The 17,393-nt window shown below is 25.2% G+C and overlaps 3 protein-coding genes across 3 annotated transcripts; 2 read left to right on the top strand and 1 right to left on the bottom strand.

The window, feature by feature from the left end:
* Nucleotides 1–4,681: 4,681 nt before the first annotated feature.
* On the top strand, nucleotides 4,682–5,341 carry VNE69_02118 (uncharacterized protein; the record flags this gene model as incomplete). Its single annotated transcript, XM_065472666.1, has 1 exon — nucleotides 4,682–5,341. One exon carries the CDS (start codon nucleotides 4,682–4,684, stop codon nucleotides 5,339–5,341), a length of 660 nt encoding a protein of 219 aa, XP_065328738.1.
* Nucleotides 5,342–7,857: 2,516 nt separating this feature from the next.
* VNE69_02117 (uncharacterized protein) lies at nucleotides 7,858–10,079 on the top strand (the record flags this gene model as incomplete). Its single annotated transcript, XM_065472665.1, has 3 exons — nucleotides 7,858–8,043; nucleotides 8,089–8,862; nucleotides 8,904–10,079. The coding sequence occupies 3 exons, from the start codon at nucleotides 7,858–7,860 to the stop codon at nucleotides 10,077–10,079; spliced, it is 2,136 nt and encodes a 711-aa protein (XP_065328737.1).
* Nucleotides 10,080–15,959: 5,880 nt separating this feature from the next.
* Nucleotides 15,960–16,844, bottom strand: VNE69_02116 (uncharacterized protein; the record flags this gene model as incomplete). The annotated part of the gene is made up of 1 exon (XM_065472664.1): nucleotides 15,960–16,844. The coding sequence occupies one exon, from the start codon at nucleotides 16,842–16,844 to the stop codon at nucleotides 15,960–15,962; it is 885 nt and encodes a 294-aa protein (XP_065328736.1).
* Between the last annotated feature and the right edge of the window lie 549 nt (nucleotides 16,845–17,393).

Genomic DNA, 17,393 nt, shown 5'->3' with positions numbered 1-17,393 from the left:
AACATATTATATTAACTTAATCAATTTAAGTAACTATTTTTTTTTGTCTTTACAGTCAAAAATGTGGTTAAGTACTGATAGATTTTACAGTTTAAAATATATTTTCAATGATAGCTCAAAATTTGCTGACAAATTACTATAAGAAGATATTATAATACCAAATGGTGAATATTAGTACGAATTAACATTGTTCTGAAGTCAATATCAATTAAAATAAACCTAATAATTCTTTAACTAGATCATTTATTTACAACACGAAAAAAAAATTTAATTAATTAAATTTTGCTGAACCAAAAATATAATTTTTTAACACGTAAATATTGAATTACAATCATCTTAAATTTTGTTTTTTATCGACTTAAATGGTTGCTCTATTTATTCAAATTCTAAAAGACTTAATAAAAGATTTGCTTTCGAGTTTTTCAAATTTCCTTACTCCATTTATAAAAAATTTTATATATACTTTACTAAGTTACAAGCTGAATATTTTCATATATAAGAAAAAAAACTTGCTTTTATTTTAAACCAGATTTGCGTGTTTATTTATATAAATTTTAAAAAAAATATTCTAAAAAATAATTTAGAAGACGATATTACTATTATATATTTATTTTTAATGTAAACAAAAAAACGCGCTCTAGATTTTTAAGATATACACCAACGATTTGCCTTTAACCCTTTATAAGTTTATTATTATAACATATTATGTTTTTTTTTGTTTTTAGGAGCATAAAGAAATTGAAATTTTTATAAGTAAGATTTGATATTAAAAAAACAAATAAAGTATCAAACATAGAAAAGATGGAGATAAGATGCAAACAAGACTAGATTTTAGGTATTTTGAACTAATTTATTACTCATGCCTAGAACCTGATAAACATTAAAATGTAAATTTAATTTTTTTAATATATTAGAAAAATAGAAAATATTTTTTTTGTTATTAATTAAAAAAATATTTGATACTCTTACTTTGTCCAGTAGTTATCATACGGATATAATCGGTGCAAAAATTTTTCTGTAACGTATTAAGTTCACATTCAAAATGAACTTTATCGTTATAAAAGTTAATTATTTGAAAATTATTTAGTTGCATTTCTTCTATATAAAACTCAAAAATAAGTGTATGACATTTTAACGCTGCATAAAAAACGTTTGCTATTATACTAAATATTTCATGACAATCTACTTTAGGCTTTATTCCATCAAAAAGAAAATCAGTAAACAGATTCAAAGCATGTAAGCCTAAAGCAATATTTTTTCGATACATCAATGTTTCTGTGACTTCAAATCTTAAATTTTCATCATTAGATATTTTATATTTGAAAAAATTGATATTAGACATGTCAATATTTGAAATGCCCATTTTAATGCCATCAAAAATTAGTTTAGCCACATTTTTTGAAACCATAATGTCGCCAATTCCATAATAAACACCTTTCAAAATAAAATTATCATTTTTATATAACTTTTCTGTGGTGTGAAAGCAAAGACCTTGAAATCTGTTGACAATTTCTAATTGTAATTTTTTATTTTTATCGTCAAGATTTGTATCATCATATTCAAAAGTTACTAAAACAAATTCCGCACATTCATTTGTATCTTTTGTATGTTAACTTTGCATAGGATTATTTTTGTGATCAAGGTCGTTAGAATTTTTATTATTTAATAGTTCGGAACAAAACACATTATAAATATAAAATGAAAAATAATTTAGTAGAATCATAGGGGTTAATAAAAATTATTTATTTTTTTTCTGAGAATATATTTTGTGTATAAACAATGATTTTTTGATCTATCAAAATATTTATTACATTCTAGGATTTAAAACTTGAAGTTCATAGTTTTGATTCGAATTTTAATTTTTTTATTCATATTAAATAATGAGAATTTTGAAGAAATTTTTTTTGTTAAAAATATATAATTTTTAATTATGGTCCTTCTCAATAAATTTGAGATTTTTTTTGACATTCTTTGAGAAATTTAAAAAAATAAATGATTTCAAACCCGGCAATATTAGCTATGGATGCGATATCATCAAAGCCTCATCTAATCTTAAAATTCACAGAATTTTGTAGCATGAGAATTTTTTATATAATATTTTTACATCTAAGCACGATTTAAAAATGCTTCTTTTTCTAATATACGTGCGTAAAAGACTTATTTACAATCAATATTTTAATATGCCGTAAGAATGTAAATTGAAGTAAGTTTTAAACAGATGAATAGATAAATTTCGACTTCTGTTGTAATGCTTTGAGCATTGTGCTGTGTGTTGATTGTTTACGATTCCACGTTTGCGTTTAAATAATTAATAAACAACAAATAAGCCTGTCATATCATCCAATGAAGAGAAAATAGATTTATCTACATTACAAACAATACTTTTGATGCGAATTACGTTTCGTATCTATTTAAATAATAATTATTTGACCAAACATAAATCTATACAATTAAATAACTAAGAGGTTTTGTCAAAATTTTATTTTTAATGAAGATACCAATACTAATACTAAATTTGACCGTGAAAAATGTAATCTAAAGTCATAAGTGCAAGATAAGGAATTTCATTAATAAATCGCAGAAAGAGAAATAATATGATATATATAGTTTAAGAACAAGAATGTAAATTATTATTTATATGTAATCCAAAATATGATCGTCATGCCATAAAGCTAAGCTGACCATCATAAATCACAAGACAAAAAATTTTATAATTTGATGGAAGACAAAAGAGATTTTTGGAATACAAATGATTATGGGTTGTATATGCATTTTACACATATTTTTATTATTTTCGTTCTCTTTTTATTTTATCCAAATGGAGCATTTAGAAAATTTTTACTAAAAATTATAAGCAAATTAATTAAAAAGTAGTTAATAATGAATAAAAAATTAATTAAAAAACGATGTGTTCAAAAAGTCTACCAATTCTGTTTTAAGACAAACTCTACAACAAAAATATTCTCCATACGCCGATGCTATCTGGCAGTACATATACGCGTATTATAAATCTATAGAATTGAAGATTTTTCGTATATGACACATATAGAATTTATTATTTGAAGAATTGTAACACATGTCATATGTCAATGTTCAATCGATATAATTGACATATCCTCCTTGTATATTTTTTAATAAATAAACCCAAGTTTTCATATTAACAATAGTATTAAGAACCAACCCTTTAGAGTTAAGATTATGATCGATAGTATCTAATAAATCCTTTAAGTTATTCTGAGACATATACTTGTAAAGATATTCTCGGATAATATATAGAACATCCTCTTTACATTTATTAATTACTGATTAAAAATGTTTCTTGAGCTTTTTTTAATGGGTTATCTACACATGCACATAGACCTTGTCATAGTGTCACTCAGACAGTGAATTTACAACATAAGACAAATATTCCTCTCAAGCTTCCACTCCATCGTTTTTTTCGTCTTAGATCCGTCAATTTCGAATTTAAAGTCTTCTTAAGCATAATTAGATACGAAAATATATTTCATATACGGAATCGATCTATAGCTTCCTAAGATTTTTTCATTAATACAACATATGTCGTTACGAGGAACTTTTATTGCCCGGGAATTATTCATATTGTGGAAAAAATTGACACAATTTTATTCTCGATTATATACTTTAATCGTTTTGATCATTCTATCTTACTATTTATATTCCTCATTGTCAAACTTGAAACATCAGGCTACTTATTTTATTTTTATGAAACATGATTCTTTTTTTCTACCATAGATCTTGTTTGCCATGTTTACAATTAGTAATGACATTTATAGATTGAAAATTAAATTATTATTAAATCATATTATAGTAAAGAACTTCCAGAATCCCTCGAAGGACTTTGAATGACCCCCGGAGGGTGTATACAAAAGGTGATCCAGAAGGAGAACTATAAGTTTGAACAAGGCTTTACATGAAAATTCAAAACTAAAATTTTCAATTAAACTCGTGTATAAGCTTAAATTATAACAGAGAAAAAATATATTTATACTTATAAATTATTATTTAAACTTTAATTAACATTAATAAACGCAAAACTAGGAAGGACTAAGCCTTAAAATTATACTACCAACAATTTACTAATTACAACCAATTTTCATTCTTTAGTTAAAATTAGGATGTCAAGGACTACATCATATTAACAAATGTCATAAATATCATCTGTCAAATAGTTATTAATGGTGACCCAATGCGCCAATAACCTTCAAAAATATACTATAGCACTAAGTTCATAAAAGTAAAAGCTTTAACCATTGATAAAATTGCTCTAAAGTTTTTCAATTAAAATAAAACATAAAAAGAAGTTTGTCTTTAAAGGTATAAAATATAAAAGAAAGAACTCATCTATTAATTTATAAATTTGTAAAAAGTTATTATGAATACTATTATAAAAATAGTTTAATCTTAATGATACAAGACATGTTTTAAGAGCTAAAATTATTTTATGATTCATAGCTACGTTATTTAATAGTTTTCTTCGTCCAAATAATTTCAGGGGTTGCAAAATTTTTAAAAAATAAGGACAACTTTAAACATACCTATCAAAAAAATAGTTAGTGGAAATATAGAATTTTGCAAACATTTTTTTAGACATTTTAACTCGTTATATAATTCAAACTTATTCTATAAATTAAAAATATAAATATATAATTTTTTGTCACCCATGCTTTTTTCATATATTTTTTTTATGATGAAAATTTATTGTGAAACTATTCAGCTTCTTTTGTCGCTTAAGAAGAAAAATGAATGTATAATAACTATTCCTCTTTATTACAATGCATCTGATACAGGAAGTTATGTTTATATATTGAACGAAGTACCAAAGAAAAAAACAGTCTTTGTTAGGGACATTTTAGAATGGAAATTAACAAATCCCGATAGATGTCATTATTTTGAATACAGCTGGTTTAGTCACTTCATAAAGAACGAGCTTAATGAATATAGTTCACAGGAAGGAGGTTCTTGTTCGCACAGAAAAAACTATTTAGACAACAAAATATTTCTCGAAACAAGTATTACTTTGGATGATACAAAAGATTATTATATAACAGGAATGTATTCAAAAGACAACGAAACATTATCATATTTATATTTAACATGTAATATAACTTTTGATAAGAAGATACCCATTTACAGTGTTGAATGTATAAATTTACTAAGGGACAGTAAAAATTACCGACAACCAATTCCCGATTACCACGATAAATACGTCATAACTCCACATAACCACATGGATACTCAGAATTTTTGTAACGAAAGGGGAATTAACTATGCTAGGGATTTATTATTCAAGAAAAATAGATCAACATTTATAAATAAATAGTCTATTTATTATATAATTTTATTCAAACACAACATTCGAATTTAAAATTATAATAATATTTTTTGTCTTAATTATATTAACTTTTATTATCGTTCAACTATTCCTAGATTTGTTTCTTTAATGTATTAAATTTATGATAAGTAGTTATATTAGTTAGTGTAATTATATCAACAAATATTTGGATCATAAGTATGGGGTTTGCATATATTTATACTAAGACCTAGGATCATTTCCTGAAAAAGGTTTACAATTTCTAACTTCTATCGATTGTAATATTATGTCTAATTTGTAGGTAACATTACTTTATGGAGGTGTTTTTGATGTTTATTGTACTCAAATATTTAAACAAAACCATTTGTTTATTTTTTAGTATAAATAGTTACATGATAGTTTATTTCTAATTTGGCTTTCAGTCACAAAATATATTGCTTTAATGACAGATTAAATATTGACTGAGTATAAAAAAAAAGAATATATTGAATTATGTATTGTAATATAGAGAGTTGTGAGAATTTATTACAAATTGAAGTCAATTATAACAAAATAAATTAACGGGCAAAATTTTTAAGCATATAAACGGGGCTGATAGCACATATGTTTCTCTTTTATAGTTAATTAGAAAAAACAATCTACATATATATAGAATTGACTTATTCGTTTTAATACCTTGTTCGTATACAATTCCGCTCAATGAATCCCGTTTTTCTGTAGATGAAATATCATTGTTTTTAATGTTCTTATGGTCTTGTTTAATCATTATAAAATTATCTTGCTGAAATTTTAAGAGTGTGGTAAGAGTGAATAAAAACAAATACTCCAATGCTTTTAACAATCTACTAAAATATTCTCAATTAAATACTTTTGATCCGTAAGTGCCATCTATATAACACATTTAGACCACTTATATTAGATAATATAATTTTATAAACGACACAAGATATTAATAAATTTCAAAATTTTTCATATTTCCTTTTTTTATAACTAAAAAAGTCCAATAAATAATTTTGATTTTTTATATTTCCTTTTCTGATAACTAAAAAAGTCCAAAGAAAAATTTTAGTTTTTTATCTCTTAAAATCAATATATTAAGTTTTATTAATATAAATGACTTTTTTTTGTTAAACATTGTTTGAGTCTATATTTTTATACTTTTAGAGGTATTAGTTATTTTTATTCAATCAATGTTCTTGTCTTTTATTGTAAATCCTAAAGAATGACTATGTTTTGTTTCAATAATGTTTGTTTTATTATGTTCTTAATTATAATTTTTTACTGATTTATCCATTCCATTAAAGCCCTGCATGGTCTCAATTAGTTATATTTTCTTCTTAACTTGAATTTTTTTCAGAAACAATTATATTTAAGAATAAAACGAAGTCAATGTTAATAATTATATACATAAAAACAATGTTTTATTAGACACCACGCAATTTGATCTTTTTATAGTTATGATCACTTCATACCTCATTTTTGTTCTTTTTATATTTTATAGGTTTAATGTTATATCATTCAATTATTAATACATTTAAAAGATTTATTGAGTTAATTTATCATTAAGCTCAGATTTTCATAGCATATCTTTCACCGGTATCGCTCATGGGATTCAACTCTTCACAGACTTTAGTTTCTGTTGAATTATAAATAATTTCCAACTTCACCTTTTCAGCTTCATTCTCCTTTGCCGACATTACTTCTTTAACAGTCGCCATATATGCTAGCGCGCTTACAGCTCTAGCCACTTCTTCTTCTCCTGTATCCTCCTGATCGTATCCACGTCGTCGTTCTAAAGAGATGGACTCTAGAGTCTTCTTCATCACAATATACTGGATGTATGCAGCAGATATGGCTAGATTTCTAGCTCCTTGATGTACTTTCTGTGATATTTGGTCACCACTCCATCTAATGTCATTACATAAGGAACTATATATGTCCGTGATTTATGTATTAGTCCCAGTTCATTCGCAAGAAGGTCATATATGTTTAACATATTTAATTTCGATATTTTTTTCCTACTTCTCGTTTTTTTCGTTTGATTTTCAAAAATCTGGGCTAAAAATAAAAATTTCTGTATTTATTTTGGTAAGGGGGGACTAAAGTGCATTTAGCCAAAAATATAAATATGGCATATATGTTTATCAATTATTAAATTCTATATACATTGTTTGATTACATTCGTAAGATTTTAGGGGTTTTAATATATATTCAATAAATTACTTTATGCCATAAACGATTTTTAAAATTTACTAAAGTAAATTCACTAATTTGTTGATTCAGTACACATAAGTAATATGTTACGTTTTCAAAATACAGCATATTTCTAGAAATAATTTATTTTTAATCAAAATTTATAAAATAAATTAAAGAAGAAATTTCTATTTTTCATCACAAAATACTAAACAAAACATACCGTGTATTGCTTGTTATTAAATTAGCAACATAAAATTGCAAATCATCGTTGCTATTCCACCAATATATTGCTTTTTATTGTTATAAATTCGTATTAAATAAACAGACCCATGAATTTCCTTAAATTATTAACTGCTTTCAAATTTGTAAATGCTGATATAAAGTTATACGATAGATTCTTTGAAGTTGTAACAAACAAAATAAAACTTAAAGATTATGATGAATTCTATCCTTTTAAACGATATTTTAAGGTATACATGCATAATATTAAAGGTAGTACTTTTCTAAAATGTGTAGTTGAAATGGAACCATGCACAAATATTTTTTAAAAAAAAATACAGTTTGAAATTAATTATAAAAATAGATCTGTGGATGATATTACGGTTGAAATTGAAGAAAATTTAAGAAGCATTATAGGATTAACATATGATAATTCTATAATTTTGTTGTACGACTCGTTAGATCTAAAATTTTACGAATTTTTTAAATCGGTAATCGAAAATATAACAAAGATAAATGAACAACGAAGAAAGGCCAAGAAAGCCTGGGAAATTTATTTCAGCAGTATAAGTGAAAAGGCTAGCCATATAAACCAGATGATAAATTATATTAAACCGCCTTTCTATGACATAGATTCTGAGTTCATATTTCCTGCTTCTACTATTGATTGCGTATTGCGAGAATATGATAATAAAAGAATTATTAGATTTAGAATTGATGTTCACAATTACTGTTTCTTCTTCGAGTTAAACGCAGAAGAATTTTACCCTTTAATTAAAATAAATTTCATTAATAAAGAAAATTTAGAAGAAGTACTGCTCAATTCTTTAATTGTCTTAAGTATGGGTTTCGAATATGAAAAAGTAAAAAAGCCACTTCCTGAAAACGTTATAATTTGCGAGTCTACAAAGATTGTAATGAAAACTTTTGCTTGTAAAATTGAGATTCGATACGAATATATAATTTTTAAAGAGAATAATAAAGAATACAAATATATAATAAGAAAAGATAAAAATTGCAACGACGAAAAAAAAATAATAAACAAAGAATGCTTTGATGAATTTCGAAAAATCCTGGAAAATATTTCTTTATTGAAAACATGGACAAGGAAAAAGGTATAGAATTCTTTTTTGGATTATTAAAGAACCACAAAAAGATAAGATTTATCGTAAATAGAATACTTTATAACACAGGATCGGCTATGAATTTGATATTTGCACATCTGCTTTTTTTTGCTGATGTAATAAACGAAAGAAATTTGAATAAAATAATAGGAACAGAAACACTAAACGTGAATGACATGAAAACTTTAATTGACTACATAACATTTTATTTAGAGATGACAATAATTTATTTTAATTGTCCAATCATATACTTAGTCGAAATTTGTATACTAATAGAAGCAGAAACGTATTTAAATGAAAATCATTTGTTAGAAGATAAAATATTTAAATTTTTAAAAACGCTTGGAATGCATATTATTTCTCTGAAAGGCGACGAATCATATACATTAATATCTAATAGTAAAGGTATAAACTCAGAAAGCCTTATTCAAGCTATATTAAATATAAAAATTGATGAACTTTTGATTCTTAAAGAAGATGTTTTAGAATTTTTTTGTAAAGTAACTTCATTATTTTCGAAAATAGAGAATGTAACTTGTATATACTATATTAAAAATGATAATGTTGATAGATCAATCGTTATCGAATCTATCGAGGTTAATAGTGCTGAAGTTATAAGGAACAATGAAATTCTTAAAAACATGTTATTAAAAAATATTTTTGAAGATGAGATCTATGAGAGAGAGAGAATAAGAAAAGAAATTGAGACAGAAACTATAATAAATATATTACTAAAAACGACGCTGAAAGACAAAATATCCAAATTGTTAGCAGAAGTTTCTAATAAAGAAATAAAAAATATATTTTATGATGATGTAAGAATCGACTTTGAAGAAAAACAATTATATGCGGGAATTAATATTATTGAAGATATTTTTCAGACTCATTTAACAAATAGTCTAATCAAAAAAGACACAATAAATGAGTATAAAATTAGAGAAAAATCTAGATTTTGTCAAGAACTAAAATTAAATATAAAAGAAAACGTAAAAAGGTGTGCAAAAAAAGAATTCCATATAGTTTTAGCTCAAGCATTTACATCTGAATTTCAAGATAATGAAATTATTAAAGAAAAATACTTTGTTGTAATAAAGAATATCATAACATTTCTTGAAAAAAAGGACATTTTGCAATTTATTAATGAAAGTTTAGGAGTTCGATTAATTGAAGAAATTGTATATTTTTTATCAAATACAAACAATTGTTGAGAAAAAACATGCTTTATGTTTAAAAGATTGATGTGTTTACAAAATACATACTTAAAAGAGAAAATTTGAATTTACTTTGCTGCATTATTTTAGCTTCATTTATACTTTTAAATATTCCGTGTTCTAATGTGTTATCAAGTAGTATTAAATTTCTTCAATTTTATTTTTTTTCAGATATTAACACATGATAGTATTAGGTCTTTTTATTTATGATAATATCTTGCGAAACTTTATCAGCTCTCCTATCCGAATCACTAAACAATATATGGAAATAAGAAAGAAACATCTTGTCAACGTAAATTGATTAACACTTTTAAAAAAAGTGTATTATAGCATTTTTATGTATTAATTATGCTTTATTGCAAGACATCATCGTTAATATGTGCCACCCTCGAAGAACACAGTATATATCTTTTTGGTTTTTTCTTGATTGTTCCTATAAATCCCTAATTATCTCCCATAAGTAAAATATTAAGTATAACGCTGCAGAATAAACTGGCAAATAAACTTTAATATGTCCGAATTTTTCGTTTATGATTTTGAAATTCTTTTATGATATTTATTTTATCAATAAAAAATAAAAAAATCTTTTGTACGACAGTTATTTGTAGTAAATATCTTGTTTCGATGTAAGTATAAACTCAACATTTTCTCCTGCTTAATTATTTATGTTAGAACCTGTATAATGTTTAAGTCCATTGTAGGATATTTTTAACTTTTAAGTAAAAATTTTAAGCCTATTTATAAACCTTATCATACGTAAAACAAGGGTTAATGTGTCTCTAGTAATTCCTAAAACAATAATTTTAAATAAAAAGAACTTATTAGTCTATTATAATTATTATAATTTTTACATAATAAGACGTATAAATCCAAATCGAATTTGTGTAATCAAAAAAATCTCAAATTTAATCTTCAAATCTTCTCTTTTTTTTCATAACTCCAGATAAATAAGATTGATTCTAGTTACACATTTATTTTTTTGTGCTAAATAAAATACTTATTCTCAACAAGAGTCGGTATTTTATATGTTTAGGAATGTTTAGAACTTTAAAAACAAAAATGAAGAATTATCAGGTTATTTTAAAATTGACAAAATCGGCGCTTGGTATATAAACATTTTATCAGTCTTATCTGGTTTTTTGAACTAAACCATAGGCTATCTTCTACTTTAAATACTTATCATGCTAAATGTGAAAATTGGTCATTCCTTTGCTATTGAAACAGATTATTTTGGTAAGCATTTTTAATTCTTAATTTTTTGCATCAATATAATAACAATTTGCTAAGAAATCAAAAAAATCAATACTTTTGGCGAACTCTAAGTTTAGAATACACATCTTTTAATATTTTTCGGCTGAAATGTTTTTTATTCAATTAACTAGTGAGATACAATTCCAAACAAAAATCCTATAGTTCGGGGTTAATTTTTTTTTCTATTAGATTATGCATTAACCACTACCATAACATTTATTCTAATAACATCTTAGTTTTTGATTTTAATATTAAACTTGAATAGCTTCCATTGAATTTTTTGATTCTTCTCAAATTTTTTATAACACAAATTCTAATTAAAACAAAAATAAATATATCAATACAAGGGATTTAATAACAAACAAGAAATTTTATTTAAATCTTAATATTTTTCCAATATAAGAAGACTTTTATTTTAGTTTATTCATCATAATACAACGTAAAACCTATTAGCATCGAAAAAACATTTTATACATTCATATTTATACAAATAGTTTTAGATATTATTTTTTTCCTATATGTATAATGGTTTTCTACTAGTTCTTGTAAATGTGGCCTGCTGTTGGTCTTTAAATTTGGGAATATGTTGATAGGTGCACATGATTCAACTTTTTCTTTTACATATTTACATAAAAAAAGCACTTTTCTCTTTAATTAATATTTCTTGTCATGTTCTTTGAATATTTTTCTCTGATTGTCTTTTTTTAAATGGGTCATCTCGCAGAATAATTTTGCGTTAATAATTAGTATATATATTCATTTTGCAGCCTTTTATTATTCAGATTACTCTATGAAATTTGTATCTGTATCGCTGTATCTTTCGTAGGTGTCAAGTAATTTTTGTGTTGATTTAATTATCAGTTTTTTTTCTTATAAATAAGATATCAATTATAGATACGCTAAAAATATAAAAGATTTATTGAGTTAATTTATCATTAAGATTAGATGTTCATAGCACAGCTTTCCCCGGTATCGCTCATAAGATTCAGCTTTTCACAGACTTTGGTTTCTGTGGAATTATTAATGTTTTCCAACTTCACTTTAGCAGCTTCATTCCCCTTTGCCGACACCACTTCTTTAACAGTCACCATATTCGCTAGTGCGCTTACAGCTCTAGCCACTTCTTCTTCTCCTGCATCCTCCTGATCGTATCCTCGTCGTCGTTCCAAAGAGATGGACTCTAGAGTCTTCTTCATCACAATAGACTGGATATATGCTTCCAGGTAGGGTTGATTTCTAGCTCCCTGATGTACTTTCTGTGATATTTGGTCACCACTCCATCCCATGTCATTACATAAGGAACTATTCTTGTCTGGGATTTATGTATTAGTCCCAGTTCATTTGCTATGTATTAGTCCCAGTTCATTTGCTATGTATTAGTCCCAGTTCATTTGCTAGATAAGCTAAAAAAATCATATTTAAATATGAAATAATGTTGAAATTCTTATATTTCTTATTTTTAGTTGGCTTGATGTTTCTTAAGCATTAATACCTTCTAAAACAATTCTAATGACAGATTATTTTTAGCTTTTCCCATCATTAAAGTAACCATTATTACTATTATAGTAGATGTTCTGCTAAAACCTTGTTGATATTTCTCTATGTTTATATATACAGATATTTTTTCTGAAACTCCTTTAAGATTATCTATAAATGACCTAAAACATCTATATTTTTAACATATGTAACGCCCGAAGAATAAATTATAGTCAATAGACGATGTGAACCATATGAGCAGGTCTTTTTTATTATAGAAAATTCACAATTATATTTATACTTAAGCCAATATAGTTTAGTTTGCGCAAGTCATACTCTCCGAGATATACTTCCTTGCACTTGTTTAAATTTCATGCATAAAAAATGCCCTAAACATGATCAAAATTTTAAATTTGATACATCAAAAGGTTGTTTTCTCATGATAATATTCCGTAGAACTAGAATGTTATCATTTTATGTGATCTTCAATTTAATTTAACAGTTAAGATTAATAGTACACAAACAGGTTATATAAGGATGCCGAGAAAATATACTTTTCATTTTAGCATCCTATAATTTAGACTTTTAATATTATAACGAACCTTTTTTTGGTTATATATCATAAAAAAAAATCTAGTTTGATTTTTTCGCTAAATTTATGTTATAACAAAGTTTTATTTTCAATGAGAGCTATACTATTTTTTTATGAATTTTTAAGTTAATATCTGTGATTAGACGTTTACTATACGACCAGAAGTACTTCTGCTACATCATGTAACAAATGGGGTTAAAATTGTCATTCGCTTATTTGAATATATGTAGCTGATATCACAAAATCTTTACTGCTTTAAACAAATGAAATTTTATTAACCACATTACCTTAACAGAATACTCTTTATCGCATATGTTGTCAAGCCTAGTTAGGTGTAAAATGTAAATGACATCTTGCTGTAATATGGAATGCACATGCTCAATGGCATATTGAACACGCTCCCTTGCCTTTATACAAAAGTCTTATATCTAATGACCTGTTTTTATAGTGTCTCTCCCAATTTTAGTCAATGTGATGTAAACCCTAAGCTTTTTTTTTCAACGAGTTTTCAGCTATATCTAGTCTAGTCATGTATAGAGTACGGAGGCTATTCTAGGTATAAAAATACAATCAATCACAACCATTTATACTTTATTGCGTCTTAAAATAACAGCGGCTTTAATATTGTTGTCTCTTAAATACCATTAATATTGACCCAATTATATTCTTATTGTCTTGTAGCTAATTTCATAGACAGGAATAACGAGTTGACGTGGACAATTAATGTCAAGGGGAAGTTTAGAAACATCAGTTTGGGTTAAGGATACTTTAGACCCCCCCCTTTGAAGCGCTTCAATTTTTTTTTCGAACCCCAAAATTGAAGTGCAAAAAAAAAGAGGAGCAAGAAAGGGACAAAAATTTCTTATCACTTTAAACATTAAAAATACAAAATAATTATATATTCAGATGTAAAATGTTATTAGAAACCAAGATATATTTATCAAAAACACTTTTTATTATATTTATGAAGGGATTATTAGGATAATTTCTTTTAAAAGTAAAAAAATTAAGAAATAGATTTACATCTTTTTTAGTCCGATATCTTGCAGGAATCACTCTTTTTACACCAGCCCATGTTCCTTCAATTGTGTTGGTATGAACACCATTCTCAGGATTTATAAAACCAAGGGAATGGTTAACAGTATAGTGTTCGTATAAGCCTAATTGATTTAAATTTATATACCCTCTCCAACAATCAGTATAAATAATACTTCCGGGATGTACATATTCTTTTATTAATCTTTCGAGAGTCACGGCTTTTCTATTTTTAACTTTAATTAAGACTAAGCCTCGTTCTGTAGTCCTTTCCACCATCCCAAGTATCCATACGCCGTCAACTTTGTGGCCTTTGTTGTATTTTCGCTTTCCGAATTTAGATTCGTCAATCTCCACAATTATACCTGGACCTCCTATTTTTTTATTACCAGTTATATGCTTATTTAAGTTTCTGAAAATTCTATAAATTGTTTTTCGATTGAAACTATGAATTTTTTTAATAGTTTTTATGGCCGTATTTTCAACAAAAAGAAATATGACCTGGCATATTATCAGCCAAGGTAATTTAGCTCCATGAAAAGGTTTCTTGTTTGTTATCGTAAATTCTTTTCTGCACCTTTTTGATGTACATCTCACTTGATTTTGTATTCCTATACGTCTTTGTACATTCCCATAACAAAGTGGACAAAACCTTGAATTTAAAGTAGATATAATTACTTCCTCAAGTATTTTCTCAACGTCCTTGTATATTTCTGTCATTTTTAAGGGGAAAAAATGAAAATTATCATAAAATAAAAGAATTTAAATTTAGTTTGAAATTTTAAGTAGACACTTTTTATTTTTAGATATTGGTATAAAATTTAATTTTAAGTCGTTTTATATAATTATTTTGTATTTTTAATGTTTAAAGTGATAAGAAATTTTTGTCCCTTTCTTGCTCCTCTTTTTTTTTGCACTTCAATTTTGGGGTTCGAAAAAAAAATTGAAGCGCTTCAAAGGGGGGGGTCTAAAGTACCCCACCTCCCATCAGTTTATTTATATAATTGCTGCTTTCTTCTTTTAATATTTGTTTTTTTTAAATTTAAAATTTTGTATCATGCGTAAATTTTTCTTAGATCTCTCTGATATTTTATGACGATCAGCCTGCCATGACTAAAAATTCAATTAATTAGCTTATAATATCTTATTATTTTACATTAAAAAAATATGTTTTATTCGGTTTATATAGATAGATTAAATTTAATATATTGTTTCAAAGTGTCATTGAGTTTTTTTTTAATTTAAAATCCGAGGTTAAATTTATTAATCATACACACGCAACTAATTTGAAATGAACTAAAAATTTTATTTAATATTCAAATCATACAAATAAATCTGATAGGTCTTTCCTGACATGATTTTTTCCCTAACTTTTTATTTTGACAATTTATACCATTTAATTAAAAGACATCTGACAAAATTGTTAGTTGTTATTTTAAAAACTTGTAGCTTATCTTCAAGAATTTAGACTAAAAACTATAAAAAATTGTAAATTTTTTTTAAAGTTTATTTTAACAAGTAAATTATAATGATTTGTGTTTTTCAATTATTATTTTGATGATTTTGTAAATACGTAAATAAATATCATCTTTTTGTATACAGAAATTACTATAGTCATTATGTAAGTCTGTAAAGTCTTTCAAAATTTGTTTTCTATGTTCATCAGTTTTTTTAATTTTATTATTATAATAATTTGTAATAAGTGTAATTAGTTCTGATATATTGATGTTTTTCAGTACTGTTTCTAACTTCCAATAATCTAGCAATAGAAAACTTTTTAATTGCAAAGAATAATACGTGATTTTTAGGGAATAACTTTTTGGTATTATAAAATTAATTATATCAACAATAAATTTCAACGCTTCAATAATGACCTTATTATCACATTGATCTAGATCATTAATCGTATCTATAAGCTTTAAAAGCTTATTTTGAATTTTATCTCTATAACTGTTATATTTTTTACATAAATACGATCTAAAAGACCTGTTTTGTGCATACTCAGTTCTATCTAACTTAATTTTCAAAATTTTAATCGGGATTGTTTGCAAAAGACATTCGTTCTTTTTCACAATAATATGTAATGTTTCTTTCATAAATTTCATTTTATGACTTATTTGGTCTTTAATTTTATTAATTTCGGCAGGATTCGAATTGAAAAACATTTCATTGATTTGATTATGGTCTTTAATTTTTTTTTGACTGCCGATTGTTATCATCTCCTCAAAGGTTGTATATATATCTTCCATATCTACACAAATCAAATCGTTATGTTTTTCAGCTAAAATCGTCTCAAATTCGTACATGATATCAGTATTCATGGAACAATTATTTTGAGATTCAAGATTTCCGTTGTTTATATTAATATTAATATTTGAGCAGATTAATGACGAAAAATATATAAACATAGGGGTTGATTTATGTTTATTTTATATGTTATTTAAAAATTTATATATCTTAGAAACTTACTAACATGGGGGCAATGTAATATTGTTGATTATTTTATCAAGTTTAAATATCGTCTTCCATTCAAATATATTTTTCCAACCCAATGTTTATAATTTCATAGGTTCCAGCTCTAAAATAATATATTATTAATTTTGGAGGTTGATACAGCATCTAAGATAAAATGTTTGATAAAAGTGTTTTTAGATTGACTTAAAGATCAGAAATTTTAATTAAATTCGACATATTTTGCCAAGTTGTAAAGATCTGTATATTGCTTTGAAAAACTAATTTAAATTTGCCCCTGTAGAAAAATATTATGGATAGAGTAAAACGATTAAATATAACATACGGATGAGGCCTGCTTAAAATATAATCATATGGGCGAATCTCATATTTTAATCATTATCCTAATGAATCAATTTTTTTTTAATTTCAAGATTCTATATAGATAACATATGCTCAAAAAAAAATCTTTTTACAAACGAAGATTGCATTTTAGAATGCTTGTA

The sequence above is a fragment of the Vairimorpha necatrix genome, chromosome 2 (genome assembly GCF_036630325.1).
Source record: "Vairimorpha necatrix chromosome 2, complete sequence".
Lineage (NCBI taxonomy): Eukaryota > Fungi > Microsporidia > Nosematidae > Vairimorpha > Vairimorpha necatrix.
The sequence above is the reverse complement of the archived record's forward strand: the minus strand, read 5'-3'. Positions and strand labels throughout refer to the sequence as shown.